We start from the raw sequence: 23059 nt of genomic DNA, 5'->3' as shown, positions 1-23059 counted from the left end.
GGTGGTACATGCCTGTAGTCCCAGCTACTCAGGAGGCTGAGGCAAAAGGATTGCTTGAGCCCCGGAGTTTGAGGTTGCTGTGAGTTAGGCTGATGCCATGGCACTCTAGCCTGGGCAACAAAGTGAGACTCTGTCTCAAAAAAAAATAAATAAATAAAAATAAACGAAAAAAAAAAAAAAGAAAGAAAATGACTCTTTTCTGCTTAAAACAAGATATTTAATAAAAATAAAGCTGAATTAATGGGAGAATAGATATTGATACCTGATGGGCAGTTTTCATTCTGGTAACCATTAAATCTGCTTTACATAGGGGCTGCTCGTAAACTGGAAATAAGGTAGACAAAAGGCAGGAAACATTCTGAAAAAATTATTTTCTGCCCCTTTCCCACCAATAACACCTCATATGTGAACAACCAGTATTTTTATGAGCACAGTCTTATTTCAGAAAGCAATCAGTACACCCTTGAAAGGGAAATTGCCCTAAACACATACAGTGATGAATTGGTTTCTCCTTTTAAACCTTACACTTTCTTGATGTAAAAATATACTAGTTGGAAAGAAACAGCCTAAATAGTGAAAATAGGCTGTTTTCTCTTTATTATGCCAGCTGAGGATATTCTAAAATTATTTCTTTGCATATTCATGGGAAAACTGGCACTAAATAAAGATATGCACATATCTATTTATTTTTGTTGAGAAATCTCATAATGAAAATACTTAAACAATTTTATTTATCTTCTTTTCTGAACTTCGTACCTTATATATACTTATTACATTATGAGCACTTAAAGATGTGGCCAAATTTCAGGTACATTTTTAATTGTAGAATTTTTTTACTTATGCATGTTGTAGTTTATTTTTGACAGTTTGTGGTTTAGCTGGTAGAATGTGTATCACATTGGCAAGTGATAATGGAACTTCTTAAAAATAAGTATTTCCAAATTAACTGAATGTAAAGCTTTTACAACTTCATTATTTATCCTCATGAGAGAGTCTTAAATATTTAGTCAACTTGCCTCTAATTTTGGCTTCAGGGCTGGGAGATTTGCCCAGTTTTAAATATACAAAATTTGATGCATCTCAAAATATAATTACTACATTCGATTAAAAATCTAATATCTGAGAAAAGAGTAAGCATAAGATGGAAGGTTTAAAAAAATCAAATGATACAAAACCTGTAAAAATATTCTTGCTTACTAGAGTTCTCAATAACATAAATATTTAGAATCTTGTCAGATATGAAAGTGCGTATTATAGTGAAAACACTAGACTTTGAGATCTCAGAGGTTTAAAAAGTATAGAATATACCATTATTGATTTAATATGTGCTCATGATTTTTCTTAAATCTTGTAAGAAACTAGGGATGTGGAAAGACTTGAGCAGTTATTTTAAGTCAAAAACTTTCTAATCCTGAAATTTCTCTCTGTTTCTTTGGTGCTGAATTATCCACTGTAGAAGAAAATACACTGTTTCATAAAAATCTTATTCCTACAGGATAAAAGGGAAATTGAAGCTTCACTGACCCTTGGATTGACCATGAGAGGAATACAGATTTTTCAGGTTGGTAAATGAGATAGAAGTGTCAAATGCTATTGACCATGTCTTGCATTTACAGTGTGCCTGTGTGGTCCTGCCATAGGTTCAGTGGTTTATTTCCAGCCATTGACTAGTCATTTCCTACTTATCTAGAACAGATGTGGATGATAGGATGGATAAAGTGACTTAACCTGATCCTTGACAGTACCAAGTCCTCTGTAACAGAAAACAACAAGCCAAAGATTAGCCCAGGTTCATCACTAACAGATCATTAATATCTAAACATTTCTCTTGGTCATTGATTTTAAATATTTTCTTTTATCCTCTGGAGCATTTATAACTGTGGAAAGAAAAATGACATTTTAGTATGGTGCCTGGCCAGACGTTTTAATTTCCATTACACTTTTCTGGTAAAACTTGTTCCTTGAATAAGTAACAACTGTCACCATTTAACAGGTGGGATGGTGTTATCCTACAGCCATCAACAGGGGAGAGAGAATACCTCTTTCTGCAAGACATAGGAAAATATAAAGATGTCTTATCTCTGATGTAGGCAAAATATCCAGTTATGAAAGTCTGAGTGCCTTATCGCATCTCTTGAATGCCTGAGTCCTTTGGGCTTTTTATTTAAATTTGGGGATAGGCCAGAAGGGAAAAGGTTGCCTTGAAAGGGCCAGTTAATGTAGTCACACAGGAACCAAAAGCTACAGACTTCTATCACTAATCTTTTTAATCACTGTCTGCACTTCTCCAAAGAGAGTTGGGGACCTCTTTCAGATTTCAGATTTTAATTACCGTATTTTAGTTTTCTGGGAGAGAAATTAGAGCCATTTTAGAGTATCTGTCATTTTCCCCATTAACTCTATGTGCATTTTAATTCCTTTTGCAGAATATAGATGAAGAGAAACAATTACTTTATGATTTCCCCTGGACAAATGTTGGAAAGTTGGTGTTTGTGGTAAGTTTAAAATAACCTACTATTTTAAAAAGTCTCTTCAGTTTGTTTTTGTGGATTTTTGTTATTTTTTGGCTTTTGTTTTTAAGCAATATTGTCTCAGGCACAAAAGTTGCTATTTTTAAAAAGTTGAAGCTGAAGATAATTTGCTTTCTTGTATTCTTATGCATATGTTATGATTCTTATCACTCAGTAGTGAACTTGAAATCAAAGAATCTTACAGCAAAAGAAATTACTAATTTTAATTTGTGTGTCTGGTCCCTACTGTACTACCCTACATTATTCTAGTTGCAGAAGAAATGTGATGAGAAAGGTACAAGATGAGTTCATTAAATAGAATTATCATAAAAAAGCCTACAGCAGAGGGATTGGAAAACAGAAAGCCATAATCACAGGGTAAATTATTCTTAGTATGGCGGTTGGCCAGTTCTTTTAGAAGTTACTTCTTTTGAGCAAAGAATAAAGAGTTACATAAAAAGATGTTTCTATTAATATCTGACTATTTAAAACTCATCTTTTTAAAGAAAGGTCTACAATTCTTAACTGGAAAAGTATTTTTATTTTTACAATATTGAAAATGATACACTTTCTTTTGTTAAAGCAAATTTTTCCCGGCTATTTCTCTATTTTGCCAGCTATATCCATTTTTTGATAGAATTCAAAGAATTATGATTAATAATTTTCAATCTAGTGGTCATTAAAATATGTCATTCTTTGTTCAGAAATAATTGGAAAAACTACACAAAGAAAGAAGGAAGATAAGGATTTGTAGACATGTGTTTGTCTCCTATAAGGAAGATGGCCTATATAAATAAAGGGCTATATTGCAAATAGAATGTGGGCACTGACCCCACACTGCCCTGTGAGTCAAAGGACCTGTTCCTGATTTCATATTACTTTAAAGGATCTGTTTCTGATTTCACATTACTTTAATTACTTGGGCACAGTTCAACCTGATTTCACTTTACTCATACATTAAATGGGGTCTGGCCTGCCTCTTCCTCACTGGCTCTTTCTTGTTCAAGCTCTTTGTGAAGGATCTGAGCTGTTTGAAAATGAGCAATGCCCCTTTTATGTCCCAAATTAAGCAGTAATAAAATGCATTTATGAAATTGAGTTCTTTTAGGGACCTGGACTCAGTAGTTACTGAATCTATAATAGTTGTGCATCAGTATTACCTGAGGTACTTGTTAAAGATACAGATTTCTGGGGTTCATCTTCCTCCTCCAAGAGATTTTTGACTCAGTGGGTCTGGGATAGAGAGCAGAAATCTATTTTGACAAGTTTCCCAAATGATTCTTATTGCAGCTAACCCAGCCCTGCCTAGCCATGGTACCTTGAGCAAGTTATGTAACCTCTCTGTGCCTTGGTTTTGTTCTAAGATGGGATGATTAGTCTTCCCCCATAGACCTGTTGTGAACATTAAATTAGTTAATATGTGCTTAGTGCTCCATAAATGTCAGCTGTTACTATTTCAGCATCGAGATCCACTGGTGGTTCCTTTAAAATGAAAAACCCAGAGGTTAAAAAATATCCCATCCCTGTGTAGGCTACATGAATCCATATTGCTTTGTACCAAGTTTAAAGAGTATAGTTAGAATTTGCCTTCCTCCCTGCTTTACCTTGCCCTCTGGCTGAGAATCATTTTATCTGAAATATTCCTTTTTTGTAATTCTGTTGCCTTATTCATTATTAGAAATGTTAAAGAAATTCATAATATCTCATAACTGTAAGGAACTTTGCCAAACCCTCACCCTCAACTTAAGACTTTATGTTAGTGATCCTAGACTTAAAGAATGAGATTCCTTCTCTCTCTGCTGATGGCTGCCCCTTTCCCATCTCATCCCTCCAACTGCCAGCTTCCTCTTTTGTCCAGCTAGAGAAGTTCTCCATTTTTCTAAATCCTAAATAGGTATACTGTATTGTTTATTGTATTTATTTCTTTCCCAGAATTTATCATAAACTATAATTATTTTATATGTTTATTTACCATCTCTTGCACTGGGATATAGTTAGCTCCATGAGGGTAGGAACCTTATCTGTCTTATTTGCTGTTATTTTTTTCAGTGCCTAGCACAGTGTTTGGGACATAGTGAGTATTCAATAAATATTTGAATGCATTCATCTCTTCTAGAATTTGTCATCCTGTTTGCTGAGTTAGGGTGTTGGAATTACATTTGAGCGTGCCCTTTTTATCCATTGTACAAATAGCCTGACCAGCCAGAGAACCCAAAGATATCCTCAGCTATCTTACATAGTGTTCACTGGGACCCTGGCTAGATGCTTCCCTGAAGCATTTTTCCCTGAAACTTTCAGTAATCCTCTGTCCTGTGACATTTTTGAAAGGGAAAATAATAACTTACCCTCAGAGAATTTTAAGTGGAGCTTTCTACATCTATTTCTGAATCTGTAGTTATCTTTAGTAAATAAAAAATGAAGAAGACCTTGTCAAATCAGAGATTTTTCTTCCTGAATTTGATTCATGCTTTCCCTCCACAGGGTAAGAAATTTGAGATTTTGCCAGATGGCTTGCCCTCGGCCAGGAAGCTCATATACTACACGGGGTGCCCCATGCGCTCCAGACACCTCCTGCAACTTCTGAGCAACAGCCACCGCCTCTACATGAACCTGCAGCCTGTCCTGCGCCACATCCGAAAGCTGGAGGAAAACGAAGGTATCGCAGGGTCTCAGGGTGGGGAAGAAAATGGTGCCTTTGCCACCCACAGCTTCTTACTCTGTAGCTGCGAGAACTGGGCTTTTAAACTAGAGAATGGGATTTGGGGACTAGGACTGGGACTGTCTGGATTCAGAGTGGCATTTCCATTTACATCTCAGCACTGTTCCAGAGGACAAGGGGCTGGGCTTGAGGGCCACTGAGCATAGCACCTATTCACATTATCTGAGGTTACCCCAGGCATTTAGCTATCCTGTCTCTCAAGTATAGTCTCTTTAAGGTTTCCCATGCCTAGCTTGAAAATCCTTGCAAATAACCACCCTGTAAAGGCGCGGGGCAAGGGTTTATCTGCAGCTCGGATTTTATCTGCATTTCAGAGTTCTGTATATACAATGCCCTACTTTGGTGGTATTATCCACAAGCAGTCTGGAATTCCTTCCAATGTGAGTATTCCTTAGGTCAGAGTGATAATAAAGATGGGTCACAGATGTGTCTCCATCCTCTCTGATTGACAGCTGAGAGGCCTCCAAATCTGGTCCAGCAAGAATGACGAGCAGAGAAGAGGGAAGTTTTTATTTGAGGATTTTGTCAGGTAGTTCTGTGGGGGCTTTGCTGAGATACAGATGGGATAGAGCAATCTATCTGTGGCCTTAGAGTACTGGGCCCTAAGAAGAGGGCAAGTCAGTGTGGGGAAGAGCAATGCAATGTGAGGGGCCTCTGCCATCAGACTTCAACTTTACAGTGTTAATCTGATGGCTAGCTCATTATCTTGAGTTGTGGCATCCTGGGGTTTCTCCGTTTAACACACTCCAACTTCTAATAACCAAAAATTCTATGTTGTATATTTATTTTTTAATATTTTTAATTTGTCTTGCAAATTCATGTTGTAGTAATTCTTTTGATCTTACGGTAATTCCACTAAATTAGATTTGGAGTATTTGCATGAATATCGGGATGCAGATTCATATCGTAGGTTCGTGTCTGAAACAAGTTTCCACCCCTCAGATCTCACCTTTCTTGCAGAAGCAAGACAAACACCCATTCTCTCTTGAACAAGCAAAAGACCTTGTAGCAGTTTATGCTTCTGATGGATTTTTCTCAAAAACTATTTCTCAGTCCAAATGAGACCCTGTTTGGAGACTCCTGTGTAATTTAGTAGCAATTAGAACATGAATCATTCCCCCACTGTCTGCCACCAAACTGCATCTGTCTTTGGAGAGAATTGGTATAACTGTCAGGTGTATTGGCTCTCACTGCTGCCAGACTGCCAGTTCTTCCCCACAGTGACTCATCAGTGTAACAAATATATCTCTCCTGTGCTGACATGAATGCTAAGAGGAACTCAGATGGGGACAGAAACACCATGGGAACCTGTGAGGATAGGTGACTTAATTAGGTGCATAGCCCATAATTTGCCAAGTCTGCCTCAGTCCTAAATGCCAACATGGCACCTTGAGAAGTTCCTTTATTCCATCAGCTCTCTACCTGCAGCATGTTAGTAAATTCTTATTTATATAACCTTAAAGGAACCCTTTAGAGCCTGAAAGAATTGACTTCCTCTATAGGTTCTAAGGTAAAATTACAAAGAATTTTGAGTTCTTAGAGGAGCAAGGCTTTGTCCATTGCCAAGCATAGTACCAGGTATATTTGAGGGCTTAAGTGAGCTGGGTGTCTTAGTTTGTTTTGTGCTGCTACAACAAAAGACCAGAGACTGGATAATTTATAAAGAGCAGAAGTTTATTTTCTCAGTTCTTGAGGCAGGTAGTCCAAGATCAAGGGGCCAACATCTGACAAGGGCCTACTTGCTGTGTCATCCCATGGTGGAAGGTAAAAGGGCAAAGAGGGGGCAAGAGAGAGAGACTAAAAGGGGCCTGCGCTCCCCCTTTTATAATGAACCCAAGCCTGCAGTAATGACATTAATCCATTTATGAAGGCAGAGCCCTCGTAGCCCAATCATCTCTTAAAGGTCTGACATCTTAATACTGTCACAATGACAATTAGATTTTAGCACGAGTTTAGGAGGGTGGTACAAACATTCAAACTATACAGTAGGCAGTGAAGGAATGATGAAGATGTAAATTGCAAATTGGATCTTTTATTTGGATGAATGTAGACAGATTTGGGAGGAAGCCTTGTTTTCTTCTTCCAAAGAAAACATGCTTAGTTTCTTCTACTTAGCAGTGCCTCCACATCTGAAGAAGGCCTAAAACCAAGTTTCCCTGGGCCAGCTTTGGCCTGAATCCAGTTATCTTACCCACACTTAAGGGCACCATCATTTAAACAAGGAAAACCCTTTTCTTGGCATCAGGTTAGCAGACAGCACAAAGAGAGTCAGTGTTTTTCTTAATTAAATTTCATTTGGAGTCACCTTGTCTGAAATGCTATTTTAGCATTTTATAGTAGAAAATGATCACAGGAATTCTTCCATAGGGTTCAGAAGAGAAGGAAAAACATGCCTTGTGTCGTTAAAAAAAAATTTTAAGCCAACTTTATTCAATAGCTCAAGCTTATTTTTGGTCAAGAGGTCACATTTACTGCATTATATTCCAAAATCATGTATGAAAAACTTTGTTGTTTCTGGGCTTTTACAACAGAGGGAATAAAAAGAACACAAGATATATTGATGATCCACACTACTGATGCCAGAGATTATCAGGGGAAGAGAGGTTGCATTTTGCATTTCTTACAATAATTGAGAATTATTTAAACATTTCCCTCAGTTTGTAACTGGGTGGTGTGAAGCTTCTTAAATGTTTGCAAAGGGTCTAAATGATACCGCACTAGGAAGGGAAGAGAAGCCAGTGGCATGGAACACTAAGGCTGCACTGACATGGCGACAAGAAATATGATTTACACCAGGCTCCTATCAGGTAGAAGGCAGGCTGGCAAGTACTTACCTTATGAATATAGAATAACTGTAATTAACTCTGAACCTATCAGGAAGTTGGGAGTATAAAGGCTATTTGTAAGGAGGCAGGAAAGCTTTTAAATGATTAGATTCACAATTCCTAATTGTCTTAGAGCTATAGAACTCCAATACCTTATAGACATTTTTTTACTTTTTTCTCTTCACTTTCCGTCTTTCTAAGGGCCACATAGCTAATTATCATGCTGTGAATAGAAATTCTGTGAGAATTTTGTAAGCCCCTTTAGCTCTTCATCTTCATCTCTACCCCTGTTGACTGCAGAAGATAAGGGATCATTAGAACCCAGTCTACTCCCTCAGTGATGAGTTATACTTGGATGCACGTCCATTGTGATTGATGTGTGTGTTGGGCTCTGCTGTCATTTCCAGCCTTCTTTCTGTGTAGCTACACGTACTCGCCTTTGTGTTTCAGCCTGATCTCTTAGAAGTGCGGTCCCCACCCCCCAGGCTGTGGATTGGTGCCCATCTGTGGCCTGTTAGGGACCAGGCCACAGAGCTCCTCCGCACCCCCCCCCCCCCCCCCCCCCCCCCGCCTTCCGTGCAGAAACTGTTTTCTATGAAAGCGCTCCCTGTGCCAAAAAGGTTGGGGACCGCTGCCTTAAAATGACATGATTGGGCTGGGGCCCAGAAATGTACACGTAGCCTTCTCCAAAGCACTTTCTGCATTTTGCATCCTGGAAGGTGTGTCTGGAGAGCCTGTGGTGATTATACTTCATAGCTGGATTCAGATGTCAGGAGTGCAAGTATTTTCACTTAACCAAGAAACAAGATAATTAAATCCATTAACAGCCTCCTGAGAACCCAATTAGTCTACTAGTTAGCGATTTCTAAAATGATTTCAACTTAACATTCCCCAAATGCACTCTCCACTTTTAACATTGTTTCAATGTGTTATTTCTCATCAACATTAAGAAGGCAAGGAAGCTAAAATGTTCCTTTGTTTTAAATTTCTGTCCTGAAACACAGAAAGTTTTTTTGTGTCAGTTGTATACCAGCAGCTGTATTGTAACTTTGTCCCTTAATGGTTAATTTAGTATTTGATAAAAGGGACTTTCCAATGTTGTGTCTTTTATTGCATTAAAGAACAGCACTGATATTTTAAGTCAAAGAACAATTTTACCAATCAGAGGCCATGTGGGTATAGATCATCAAACCAGTAGTGATTACTGTGTTTTCTAAAAATGATAAAGCCACACTAATTCAGCCTACACGGAGAAAAAGCAATCATATTAATGAAACTCTAAATTTTAGAATTTTTGCAGGAAATTATCAGAAGAATAGTTTCATTTTAAATTGTATTCAGCAGCCAGAGCTAAGCCAACAATGGAACAAATTGAAACAAATGAACAAATAAAATGAAAGACAATTAGCATAATTATATTTATTAAGTAGTCTTCTTTAGCAGTGCTTCTGAAATTATCTGTGGAGAAGGGCCAGATTTTTAAAATATCTAATGTACTATGGACTGATACTTTCACAAAATGCAAAATCACATTACTGGCTGTCATGGCAATGTTAAATAGCTGTGGAAGTTTCTAAATGTTTATTCTCAGTTACTGAACTTATTTTACTGTGGACCAATAACAGTTTTCATAAAAGAAGTGGTCTGCAACAGCACTTTAATAGCACTTTTCTTATAGTGCCTGAAGCTTCCAAACTCTTTTAAGGAGTTTAAATATTCCCCTCAAATCTGTTGCACTGTTTTTTTTTTAATTTTCATTGTACAGTCTTCTTCAGACAAGCTCCTATCGAAATTGTCACTACTTTCTAGTCACTAGATTCTGAGTGTGAAATTGTCCTTGTTCTTGTCCTGATGACTCACTTAAGCTAACCAGCCGTTCCTTCTGTTTTAGTTGAATATAATGATGAGCTGTGTTCCTTGCTACAGAGAAGAAGCAGTATCGGGAATCTTACATCAGCGACAACCTGGACCTCGACATGGACCAGCTAGAAAAGCGGTCTCGGGCCAGTGGCAGCAGCGCAGGCAGCATGAAGCACAAGCGCCTGTCCCGTCATTCCACCGCCAGCCACAGCAGTTCCCACACCTCGGGCATTGAGGCCGACACCAAGCCCCGGGACACAGGGCCGGAGGACAGCTATTCTGGCAGCGCTGTCCATCGCAAGCTGAAAACCTGCAGCTCGATGACCAGCCACGGCAGCTCCCACACCTCAGGGGTGGAAAGCGGAGGCAAAGACCGACTGGAAGAGGACTCCCAGGACGATGGTAACAGTACTGTCCCCTCACTGGCTCTTTTTTTTTCTCCCCCAGTTTTTTCAGGTATTGATTCTGTAGAATGGATATCTGGGGAGCAACTTTAAGCAGTAGTAATAGAGAAGAAGTATCTTGCCTTCTTACTTGTTGACTTGATTGAGTTGCTTCTGTTTGGCTGTGAGCAAAGCATCCATCTAGTCTTGATCCTCTGCAGCCACAGGGTGGACGGTGTGGACCCTAAGTCTTAGCCATTCATATGAAGTAAGAAGAGATTAGTCCTACAGCCCTCGTCTCTGTGTTTCTGATTCCCGGAGTACTAAGGCAATGGTTAGGAGAGCAGAGTGGAGTGCAGTGAGAGTGCTGGAAACATCTTGAACTCCTGGACCTACACCCTCCGACCCCCATAAAGATTTGAGTCCACGCCATTGGTTTCTGTAGGAAAGTGTCTCTTAAGTGCCTCTCATGTGACCACAACTATCAGGAGTATAAAAAAATATATAGCACCTGGCTGCTAAGAATTTACTTTGTTTTAAACAGGTAAGACTACCAGCCTATGTCAGCCAAACTTAGCATTTGTGTACCTCTTTTATATTATTTTTCTGTCTCAAATAAGTGCTATAGCATTCAGGTTTAGGGAAAAGATACTGACTCTGTTAAGGAAAACTGCAGGATATATATTTGGTTTCCATAGAATTTGTGTGGATCTCAAATCAAGTCACTTGGTGCCCCGAGAGTGGGCAGCTGTGGGAATGGGGAGCTTTGTGGCCCGCTCAGCTGCCCGTGTCAACGATCCTTGCTTTGGCATTAGGCAAACGGCTCATGAGTTTCGCTTTGCCATTTGTCATTGCAGCAAGGTAGCACAGTTTTTCTTCTCTCTTGAAGAGTGAGGAATAACTGATGATCATCCTGGCATTAGAAGATATGTAGATAACACAGCAAACCTATGAAAAAGAGAACAAGTAGCACCTAGTTGAGAATGAGCCCTAGAGTTTCTTGTTGAAGAGTCTCAATGGTGAATTTATTTTCAAATATGAATAATTACATGGCCACCCTCAAAGTGTGGCTGTGGATTATGATGGTCATTTTCCTTCATGTCTGTAAACATCTTTTCCTTCTTCTGTGTCAGAAATAGAGATGTTGGTTGATGACCCCCGGGACCTGGAGCAGATGAATGAAGAGTCTCTGGAAGTCAGCCCAGACATGTGCATCTACATCACAGAGGACATGCTCATGTCACGGAAGCTGAATGGACACTCTGGTGAGCTCTTACGGGAAGTTCTCCTTAGGCAGCAGGTTATTCTGGTCTGAAAAGCAGGTGCCTCAGGAAGTAGAAGGGGCGGGTGGGGGCTGTAGATCAGAGAGAGGACTGGAATACGAGCCTCTCCAGGTCCGTGTCATAGACTGCAGGATCCAGGGCCTTCTGTTGTTTTGCTTTATTTTTCCCACTCTGTTTTACTGGTACAGGAGTCTGGGAGAAAAAGTGTCAAAAAGGGTGACCCAAAAAGAAACTTTTAAACTCCATATTGGTATGAATTATTCTAGAAAACATACATTCATTGTAATTTTAGTATAGGTTTATATAATAAATACGTTTTTATCTGTCCTAAAAAAAAAAACAGGCAGCAGTATGGGCTTTCTTTTTAAACCTCAGTCACTTCTAACTGCTTTTGTTACTTGTCATGAATTTGTTCTTTAGAGAAATGTGCCTTAGGAACCACCACTATTGAAGTGGCCCAAGTACATATTGTTCTGTCACTTCCAGCTTTGATGGAATGAAAGACCCTGTTACAACTGGGGCAGCCTCTTGCTGCCCTGTCCGACACACAGTCCCCAGTGCTCAGGGAGCCTCCCCCGGAACAAGACCACCCCGCAGTCCCCGTCGTCCTGGCGCTTACTCTGCAAGAGCATGCGGTGCCTTTTATTTCAGAATTGCCTTTGCTAACCCGCAGAACTGTGGCCTCCAGACGCTCTTCCGGGAACAGGCCTGCCCGTGGCTGTGTAGAATTACTCTCCCTGAGCAACACAGGCACGTCAGGCCGGTTGCTAGAGAAATGCTTAGAGTTCACATACAAACGGTGGCCCTTTTTGCCCATTTGCTTTATGATATTGAGTTTTCTTCTTGCAAATACGTTTTAATATATATTAAATATATTCACAATTATATACACATTATGGGTGCATGAATAGCTCTATGTATGGATGTTTATGTGAAGGAAATGATCTAAAACAGTGTATGCCAGAGTGCCTGTGGGAAGGGAGATATGAGGGAAGCTGACTTGTATTATACTTTGTATTTATATATTTCCACATTTAATTTTTGTAAGATTGTTAATTTTGTAATTTTAAATAGAAAAAATTTAAATAAAATAGGATGGCTGTGTAAGAAGATTGATATACAAAATATGTTTATTGAAATGTTATAGCAAAAAAATAACAATGAATGATTAAATTATATTCTATCCATACAATGGAATATTATATAGTCATTAAATATGAGATTCAAGGAATATTTAGTAACATAAAGATAGGTAAGGAAGGCAGTGGAAATTGTATGAAAGTATGGTCTAATTTAAAAATCAAAATGTTTATATGTATATAAAAAGTAAAAAAAATACATAAAAATATTAGTAGCCTTTTCTCTGGGTGATAGAATTATATGTGATTTTATTGTCTTCCTTGCATCATCCTACTTTTCCAAATTCTCTATAGTTTGAGCACTTAAATATTGAGTTGTGATCAAGTATACCACTGTATTTCATTCCTGTTGAAGAAGTTGGTTCAGTGTTTTGAGCACCAGGCTCAATGCTGACATTTCTCACAGTGGGTCTGGATTTGGAGATTATTATTTACAGGCATGGTAGCAAGGGGTACATTTATCAGGATATCCAACAGGCACCATACCAAGTGCCAACCAGTGCACAAGTCCACATGTTCCTGTGAGGATTTGTTCAAAGGTTTAATGCTTTATAGAAGAGAAAGATCTTTCTAGAGAAAGACCCTCTAGTACAGCAATTTGTACTAAATCCCAAAACATGAATGTCACCTAGAGTTTTTAAACTATGTACACATAAATCAGAAATGTCTTCATATTTCAGGTTTCAGTTGAACAGTTAATATATATTCAAGGCATATGCTAGACACTGAATCATTATGAGACAGTTTTAAAGAGTTAAGGGATAAACACAAAAAGTCATTCCTATAGGTTCCTAGCAGTGGTTGAATAAAAATCACATTATTCAAGTTTCTTTTTCTATAAGGTGGGGATGGACTTGTCTTAATAAGCCATTTGGCTTTATGGATCTAGGGCCTGACCTACTCACTTGCTTCATCTGTCAGCAAGAAAAATTTCAGTAGTGTTCACTTACAAATCCAGTGCTTGTTGATAATTCTACCTTCTAAAATATTTTTTTCTGGGTGCTGTACTCACATGCCATAGTCGTATAGGGAAGTATCAGCCTTGGATTTCTATTCCCCAAAATTTTGCGGGTCTCCCCTGAGCACTGAGGTGATTAGGGGCTCCATTGTTCTCAAAGACCCAGAACTGAATTTCCACTGTGGCCTCCCATTTTGGTCTCGTCCCCATGGGATCTGCTGCAGGAGGTATGTGCCACAGTGTCCCGTCAGCCACGAGGAGCTCCCACTCACCGTGTCCATGTGCAGGCCCTGTACCTCACCCTTTTCATGCATTTGCTGTTGAGTCATCATTAAAACTCTCATGGATAGGCACTGTTATCGCCCCCATTTTATACAAGGGGGAGCCGAGACACAGGGAGGCTAAGTGATGGGCCAGGACACATAGCTCATTGCTTATCTGGCCCAGGTCCAGCCAGATCTGTCTGACTCCAGAAGCTGAGCCCCCACAGTTCCCCACTGCACATCCAAGTGGAGCGAAACCTGGAAGGCTGCATCACTGCTCAGCAAGGATGAAGTTCAACATTGGTGATACGTGGAAAGGAAAGGAGGGGAAGCTTTATGAGATATAGTAAAGAGACTGCTTTATACCTACGGTCTTTGTTTTTTATTTCTAACTTAATCATAAGCAGCATAATTAGGATTTTATTTTAGAAAATTCAGACTCCAAACTGCTTCCTACACACTAACCCCACATTTACTCACTACCCTCTACCATAAGACAAGAGAGAATTTCATTCCTAGTAATAGTATATGTCAGAATATGTAGCAAGAAGTGTGAATAATTTGAAGAATTCATTGTTTTTTTTTCTCTGTGTTTTTTTTCAGGGTTGATTGTGAAAGAAATCGGTTCTTCCACCTCCAGCTCTTCAGAAACAGTTGTCAAACTTCGTGGGCAGAGTACTGATTCTCTTCCACAGGTACTAAAGGAACTGAAAAGTTTAAATTAGGAACTGAAGTTATAGAAAATTTTAAGTAAGAAATTACATTTATATTTATACAAACGAGCAAAAATTTAAAACCCTAGGACAGTGATTCTTACCAGATACATACATTCTAGTTTTATTCTGAATTTATTTCCATTTTATTTGCTAGTTCCACTTATCTTTGAGTTGATTATTATTTGGATAAATTATATGCTTCATTTCACACTTTATATAGGTGGGACACCTTCTGGTCTTCAGGCTTTAGGTTGTGTGTGTGTGTGTGTGTGTGTGTGTGTGTGTGTCTGTGTGTATGTGTGTGATAATTGACCTCAAACATCTGGGAGAAGAATATTCTTGTCAGGTGTGTTATGGCAGAAATGTTTCCACACTCTGGTTATTCCATTCAGATTGAATTTTTAAAGTATCCTCAGCTAGAGCATTTGACAACCTGTGATCACTGGTTAAACTATTAAAATGTCAAAAGAGATAGATAAAATACTCTGAAACTCATGATTTCAGCATTTGGATATAATCTGCCACTAATATCTCTATTATCTGAGGACTCTCTCCCTCCTCCTATGCCATTCTTTTATGGGCTCGGTTTGTCTTTTGTTGTTGTTTGTTTTTTGGGGGTTTTTCCCCCTTTCTCTATCTGTTTTTCTCTTTTCTTTCTTTCTTTCTCTTAAATGCTGGCTCTCTTTGTTTCTGATATTTTCCGCTTCTTTCTTTCCTTTTTTCTCATTTGTCCTTTACTTTCATTAAAGTAACCATAATGTGAAAGTGATATTTATTAAATATTTTCTGGAAAGTCTGATGAGTAATCTTTAAAGCAGTGTGGGTAGCATGGTGAATTGGAGTGCAGGCTCAGAGTCACACTGGCTGGGTTGCACCCTGGCTCTGCCACTCAGTGTTAGCTCTTACTGTGCAAAAATGTTTGTGGGGCATGGCTGAGAATCAGATTCCACACTCAACAGCATGGGGAGAACATTTGTGTCTCTGCCTTGAGAGTCTGTGGGGATGACCAAATGATTTTATGTGTGAAATCCTCTTGGAGCCAGGGAAGACTGCATCAGTACAAGGGATCGTGCTATGCTGGGAGTGTCATTCAGATACTTTCTAGTAAAATGTCCTCCTCGAACTTTGGCCTCTAGCAAAAGCAATATCTTATTCTAACATTGCCCTTTGTGGTGTTAAGCAACAAAAGTTAGAGATACAATGCCTAGTTTTCTTAAGTAATCCAGTTGAGTATCTTCCATCCATGTAATTATCTGAACCGTTTTTTAACCTATTTATATTTTCCACTAGCACACCCCCTGGGATAATGAGTTCCAAAAGTCTGCTCCCTGCTAGCTAAAGCATTTGGCAGAACGTGACCCCCGTGAGTGTTCAGGAGCTGCTGCTTAGTTCTGGTGCTTGCCCACCTTTTCAGCAGCAAGAACACTTTACAGCTTTATTGTAAGATAATTGCTTGATTTCTGAAATGCTAGGGATAGTTGGATTCCTGTTGTATCTTCACCTCTGTACCTTGGATTATTTATCTTTAAAATGGGGGGAATAATAGCACCTGCCTCATGGGACTGTTAGGGAGATTAATTGAGTTAATATATGCAGAGTGTTTAGGTCAGGGCCTGGCACAAAGTAAGTGTTCAGTAAACGTCAGCTGCTATTATCGTTGGTGGAGGTGGTGTTGACATATTTCCCCACAGAGCCTTAGGGGCCAAGAAACCACGTAGATTGGAAACCACTTTCTAACATATAAGGATTACTTCACCTTTTATGATTTTGCAGCATCTCTCTTTACAGGACAAACATGCTAACCTTTCGGTTTAGTCTATGCTCTTAAAGTTGTCTCAACCGTCCCCTGTTTTGCAGACTATATGTCGAAAACCAAAGACCTCCACAGATCGACATAGTTTGAGCCTTGATGACATCAGACTTTACCAGAAAGACTTCCTGCACATTGCAGGTCTGTGTCAGGACACCGCTCAGAGTTATACCTTTGGATGTGGCCACGAACTGGACGAAGAAGGCCTCTATTGCAATAGCTGCTTGGCGCAGCAGTGCGTCAACATGCAAGATGCCTTTCCAGTCAAAAGAACCAGCAAATACTTTTCTCTGGATCTCACTCATGATGAAGTTCCAGAGTTTGTCGTATAAAGTCCATCTGAGTGCAGCTGTACTGGCAGCCTGCTGTTTGCTTGAGGATGTGAAAGTCGTGGATTCTTTATTATTTGTGCCATATTTTCTTCACCACAAACATAGCTCTTTCTTTATAATATTTGTGATGGAAACAAAAGCCTTGAGACAATTGCACTTTAAGTATCACACAGAAGTAAAAGAACTACAGAAAATGTGCAGGAAGACAAGTGCCCAGAAGTTCATTGACCCTTTGGAAGGATATGTGCTTTACTGATTACCAAGCCTTCAGAATATCAGACTGTGGTGTGTTTGCTCATTTGTTTTTTAGGTCAGTTCCACGTAATGTCACACTTTTTATCACATGAAAGATGTTTTTAGGTTTGTTTGCTTGTAAATTTTTTTTACCACTCCCTCATAAAATGTTCATGGTTACAGGGAGGGAAAGGGGAAGGTTCTCTCTTCTTTTAGCAGAGAGACCGTTGCCTAGTACATAGCCATTGCCACCTCAGTGAGGCTGTCCCAAAGTGAACACTGATGAAACAGGCAAAATCATGTGGTTCTTGCAAGCCAAAGATATGTACGTAATGGAAGCGCCTGCTCAGAGGTCCAAGAAGACATGAATTAAGCAATAACCTGAAGATTCTGCATGCGGTGATGCCTTGTGACTCCTACACACCTGATCAGTGCCATGTCCTCTTTGATCTTCCAGAAAGCTCCACAGTTCTGTTGAGTTGCTCATCCAAGTGACAGATCAGTTGTGTTCATGTGATAATGCATGTTGTGGAGTTTATAAAACTGGTTTCTGTTAAAACTGTGGAAATATCTTAGAAAATGTGCTTGGTGGTGTTTTGTTTGTTCGGGTTTTTTAAATAATCAAGAACAAATTATGGTCATGTTAGTTTCTGCTTAACCAAAATACCGTAACTATGTGTATATGTTATACATATATAAATACATGGGATTGTGTGTGTTTATATGTGTTTAAAGCTTACTAAGTCTTCATTTTGGCTTCCATAACTATCTTGTATACATGGAATTCCTTGTTTAATATTGAGGGTACGTTACCGAATGAATGATCCCTGCAGACAATCAGTTGCTGAATGTAGAGTTAAGAATGACTGTTTCCTCATGTGCCTTTGGCCATGATTCTCAACCCTGATTGCATAACAGAAATTTAGGGGAGCTTTCAAAAAAATAATGTCTGGGTCCTCCCACTAGACCAATTAAATCAATCTCTTGTGGTAGAACCCAAGTAGAGTTGCCTTTTCTTTTAAAGTTCTCCAGATGGAGCCTAATATGCAACAGGGTTGAAAACCACTGATCCCAGAGGGTGTCTTTTTGTTAGTTTTGAAGTAAAAGTATACAGAAGATGTGGTATATGAGAAAGGGCCACTTATAGGACAGTTATCTGCCGTGCTGCTGTTAAGACATTTAATGAAACCAAGTCAGAGACTGAATTTATCAACCTTTTGATGTATAGTAAAAACTGTTGCTCACACTTCAGGAGAGAACTTCATAGCACAACGTCTTTCTATGAGATGTTTTTAATGATTTAGTATTTTACAGCATTTGTTTACCATATTTTGATATACCATTTTTTCTATCTGCCAGGTTTTATTAAAAAACTATATATTATTTTCTAAAGAAACAGTCATATTTTTGTACAAAATTATTATGTTTTCAGGTAACAGAGAAATAGAGTTAGGGTAAAGCAGAACATGAGCAGTGTTACCTGGGGATGGGAGTCAGTATTATAAAACAAATGGTGAACGTGCCCCACCTGGGCTGTCCCTCCTATGCTGGGTTGCAGATGTGTATGCAACATGCCTTGTCAAATTAGTTTCACCTGACACTTTAAAAGGAAAAAAGTTCTGTGGTCAGGAAATTATTTTGCTTTTATCAAATGCTTTAATAGAACCAAAGTTTCGGATATCAGAATGTATAAAAGGATCTCAGTCTCTGTGTAAAAGGATAAAAATATGAAAGGATCATTTAATGGCTATTTTACTTACAAGTCATTAAATAATCCACCATTTCTTATAGAGGATGCTTGAGACAGACAAGTCTTAGGGAAGTTTGTACTCTAAAGAGCCCAGATCATAATGCAGTGCATTTCCTTAGCTCTTAGAGTTTCTTGCAAACGTAAAGAAAAGGCATATTTAAGAAAGAAACATAAAAAAAAACATTTAATTACTATAAACAGGTAGTGCTTTATACTTTCTCTCTACTTTAGCCAGAATCAGGTCTTTAGGGTATTGCCAGCATTGTTGGTGGTTTTGCACACCCTCTTTCTAATTGGATTTATGAATAGTCTTGTGGGTTTTCGAAAATGAAACATGCTAAGGAACATTTTTGCTTTTCGATCCACTGTTTCCAGCAGAATTATATATATATATATATGTAAATGAAAATCCACTTTGAATAATCTACATTTTTGTATTTTGAAATTGTTTTTAAAAATAAAAAGAAAAGTATAAAGCTGTTATTTATTCTGCATTTCTTACATATCCATTGCTATTCAGTATACCAGTTTGGTATATATTGCCTCTACACATCTACATTTGTATTTGCAACAATGAGCTTTATATCTACATAAACTGTAAATAATCCTTTCTGTGAAAGGATCATCATATCAGGATGATACCAAAAGTATGTTAAAAAAAAAAACCAAAACATTATTTTGTAATTATTTCTTATAGATGTTTCATGGTAAGATTAGCAGTCAATAAAGTTACTTTTTTTTTTTTGCCTTAAATTGCTTTTTTATTATTAGAGCTCTCAATTAAGCAAGCATTAAGGAATGACTGTTTTCTTTGTGTTCTTTCCTGCAGTGGAGCATGGTAAATAAAGGTCCCATGTGATAGAACTCCAAGTAAAACAGCCCTCATGGTGACAATGGTAATAGCTGATACTGAGTACTACCATGTGCCAGACCCTGTTTCACGTGTGTTAGAATTGTATGTGTTTAATTCTCATATTCCCATAAGGCAGTTGCTATTATTCTCAAGCGAGAGATGAAGGAACCAAGTTTCCAAGAGGTTAGGTCCAAGGGGTTGTGGTAGTCTGCCACTACTCAGTCCCAATTTGTGGGGCTGAAAGGACTCTACTTTTTAAAACATAATAATTTTTTTTTAAAGTAAAATAACTAATTTAGACCCTTAAAACAGTCATTATTGGACTGTTGGTTTTTTTATTTAAGACAGAGTCTCATTCTGTTGCCAGGGCTAGAGTGTCATGGTGTCATCATAGTTCACTGCAACGTCGAACTCCTGGGCTCAAGCAATCCTCCTGCCTCAGCCTCTCCAGTAGCTGGGACTACAGGCATGTGCCACCATGCCAGGCTAAGTTTTTTTTATTATTACTTTTTGTAGAGACAGGGTCTTGATATTGCCCTGGCTGATGTTGAACTCCTGACCTCAAGCAATCCTCCCACCTAGGCCTCCCAAAGTGGTAGGATTACAGGTGTGAGCCATTGTGCCCAGCCAGACTGTTGGTTTTAATTTCAAAACACTAAGTGGTTGCCTTTAAAAGTATGCATTCACAAGACTGAGGTCAGCATGGTATTAGAGAGAGAGCCCAGAGCTGAGAGTCAATAGACAGGATTCTGAAAAGCCCCAGCTCTCTTCTAAAGGGAAATCCCTTACCTTCTCTTTGCTCCAGTTTGCTTAGCTATAAAGTGGGGATAATAATGCAAAGGACTGTTTGAGGAATCAAATAAGGTCTTAGGTTTAATATGCCCCTGATGACTAGCATGGGAGAGAGGAGGGCTTTCAAATGTAACAAACATTTACCTTTTACAGAATAGAACCACTTGGCCATTTGGAAGCATACAGTCCAAAATACTAGCCTTCTAGTGGTATGTTACTCATGAGTTTTGCAGAATACCTGGTAAATTGTAAGCAAGTTGGAGTTAAGGGAAGAAAATATTTAATACCTGCTCATCTACCATACATCTGATAATACACACACCGTGTCTAATCCTCGTAACTCTTCAAGGAGTTGTCACCCTCATTTCACAGCTGAGGAAACAGTTAAACTTGCCCAATATCCTACAGCTAGTAAGTGATGGAGCAGAGTTTTAAACATGAATGTGTCTCCAAAACCTTTGCTTTGTCTACTACGTACACCATGTTACCCATTGCCCTTAGAGAAAGCTCAGAACCTAATAGGGATGACAGACTCCAGTTTTGATGGTGTGATAAATTTATTAAGTAATTTTTTGAGCATCCACTGTGTGCCACACACATAAAAGGCTTATATAGGCTTTGCTTTGGCACAGAGGCAGTAAAGACCTGGGGGGTGGGAAATGGGAGGCAGGAAGATCAGAGGTTTTACTAGAAAGAAGAGCCTTGAATGGGGACTTGGGGCAGGATGCAGCAAGGTACAGTCCTCCCAGGCAAAGGCTCAGAAGCTGAGATAATGGTCGTTCAGGGACCTGTGAGGACCTCAAGGGACTTTTTGGTTTCAGTAATCAATCTCCAGCCTAGTCATGAAAGGCCCTGGATGCCCAGATGAGGACACCGAGTTTTCTTCTAGACAGCAGGGAGCCACTGAAGGGAGTTACAAAAGGGAAGAGACATGAGTTTGGGGTTTGGGAGAAATAATGGGAGCAACACTACCAGAAGGTTGGGAGGAAGTTGGGAGATGATGAGGGTCTGAGCTGAGAGTAGCAGGGAGGAAAGGAAAAGATTCAAAAGCTGTATAGGAAGCAGAACCAAAGGACTATGTGTTACACATACACACACACACACACACACATATACACACATGGAAGGTTGTCATCTCCTAAAATAGATGCTACTGGAGAAATAGGCACTTTTTCCTTACTTGGCAAAGGCCTTGGGAAAACTAGAGTTAACTTGTGCTTTATATTATGAATTTAAATCTACTCTGCATGGATTCTTTGAGTGTTAAAACTTGGCATGATGGTCACAACTATTCTAGTCTATAGCAGTGGTTCTCAACCCTGGCTGCATGTTAGGATGACCTGGAGAGCTTCCTTTAGACAATGATGATTGGAGCCCAGCCCAGAGCTTCTGATGTATTTGGTCTGGGTGGTTCTGCAAGTGATGCTAATGGGCATCAGAGTTGCAACCCATTGGTCTACAGCTGAGCCCGAGCAACATAGACCAGCCAGGCTATCTTCCTGGAACTAGCATGACCCACAGTTAGGATGAACTGGGTCTCCAGAGTGTCCAGGTATATTGCGATTTGTGAGAATGACGTTTTTTTCTTTTGCCCACAAAGCTGTCAGAGAGTAGGCCAACTTTTGAGTACAGCTCTCAACTCCCCACTTCAGAAAGACTGAATATACCCACATTTTAGAGACCAGGGTGTTACATACATATGACTGTTTGGCTAAGTATGAGGGTAGGGTTTATGTGGGTACCATAAAATGTTTTTAAATCTCCCTGTCACTGTTTTATTTGCCCTGCCTTTTTTTTTTTTTTTTTTTTTTTTGAGACAGAGTCTCACTCGGTTGCTGGGGCTAGAGTGCTGTGGCGTCAGCCTAGCTCACAGCAACCTCAAACTCCTGGGCTCAAGCAATCCTCCTACTTCAGCCTCCCAAGTTGCTGGGACTACAGGCATGCACCACCACGCCCGGCTTATTTTTTTCTATTTTTAGTTACCCAGCTAATTTCTTTCTATTTTTAGTAGAGACAGCGTCTCACTCTTGCTGAGGGTGGCCTCGAACTGCTGACCTCAGGTGATCCTCCCACCTTGGCCTCCCAGAGTGCTAGGATTGCAGGCATGAGCCACCTCACCCGGCCCCTTCCATTTTTTAATGCTTTATACAGTTTGATTCTCACACAGAGGTATAAGGAAAATAAGTAAGGTAATTTCACCCAGCCCTTTGATTCTTAAGACATGTATTTTGACTTAATGGAGAAGCCTGACCTCTGAAAAGTCCTGCTCAGATGCTATGAGCCACTGTAAGTGATGAAGTTATATACTCTCAAGAGATTAATTGAAGGTCTATAAACATGGCACACCTATAATTAACCAACTCATTACTTAGGATGGGTGTTTGCCCATCTGGTGTCAACTGTAGTCAGCTGAGGTCTCCTCAATTTATTATTGTCATTACTGCAAGAGATGTATTTCGTAAGAACAGACAGTTCCCAACTTAGGAAGGAAGACTCAGTTCCAAGTTTGCTTCTAAATTGGTTGGTTGACATTTAGAACACATGTCCCCAACTTCCCTAACTGGCCCATAAATGCCTGTTTAACCTAGAGATATTATTAGAGATGATTTTCTTTCTGCGCGTTAGTAACCAT

General features: G+C 39.2%; 1 protein-coding gene across 5 annotated transcripts in view; it reads left to right on the top strand.

Moving 5' to 3' along the window:
* FRMD6 (FERM domain containing 6) overlaps positions 1-19532 on the top strand; it is an 82047-nt gene extending 62515 nt beyond the window's left edge. For 4 of the 5 annotated variants that reach the window (XM_045567231.1, XM_045567220.1, XM_045567224.1 and 1 more), the window contains 7 exons: positions 1496-1561; positions 2427-2495; positions 4992-5166; positions 9981-10316; positions 11431-11562; positions 14544-14635; positions 16514-19532. In XM_045567231.1, coding sequence (XP_045423187.1) covers positions 1496-1561; positions 2427-2495; positions 4992-5166; positions 9981-10316; positions 11431-11562; positions 14544-14635; positions 16514-16798 — 1155 coding nt within the window. In that variant the 3' untranslated portion in view covers positions 16799-19532. Of the gene's footprint in view, positions 1-1495; positions 1562-2426; positions 2496-4991; positions 5167-9980; positions 10317-11430; positions 11563-12066; positions 12719-14543; positions 14636-16513 lie in introns of those variants that run through there. The other variant, XM_045567233.1, reaches the window with a different exon arrangement.
* The last annotated feature ends 3527 nt before the right edge of the window (positions 19533-23059 follow it).

The sequence above is a fragment of the Lemur catta genome, chromosome 1, assembly GCF_020740605.2.
Source record: "Lemur catta isolate mLemCat1 chromosome 1, mLemCat1.pri, whole genome shotgun sequence".
Classification (NCBI taxonomy): domain Eukaryota; kingdom Metazoa; phylum Chordata; class Mammalia; order Primates; family Lemuridae; genus Lemur; species Lemur catta.
Note: the sequence above shows the minus strand (reverse complement) of the source record. Positions and strands in the feature narration are given on the sequence as shown.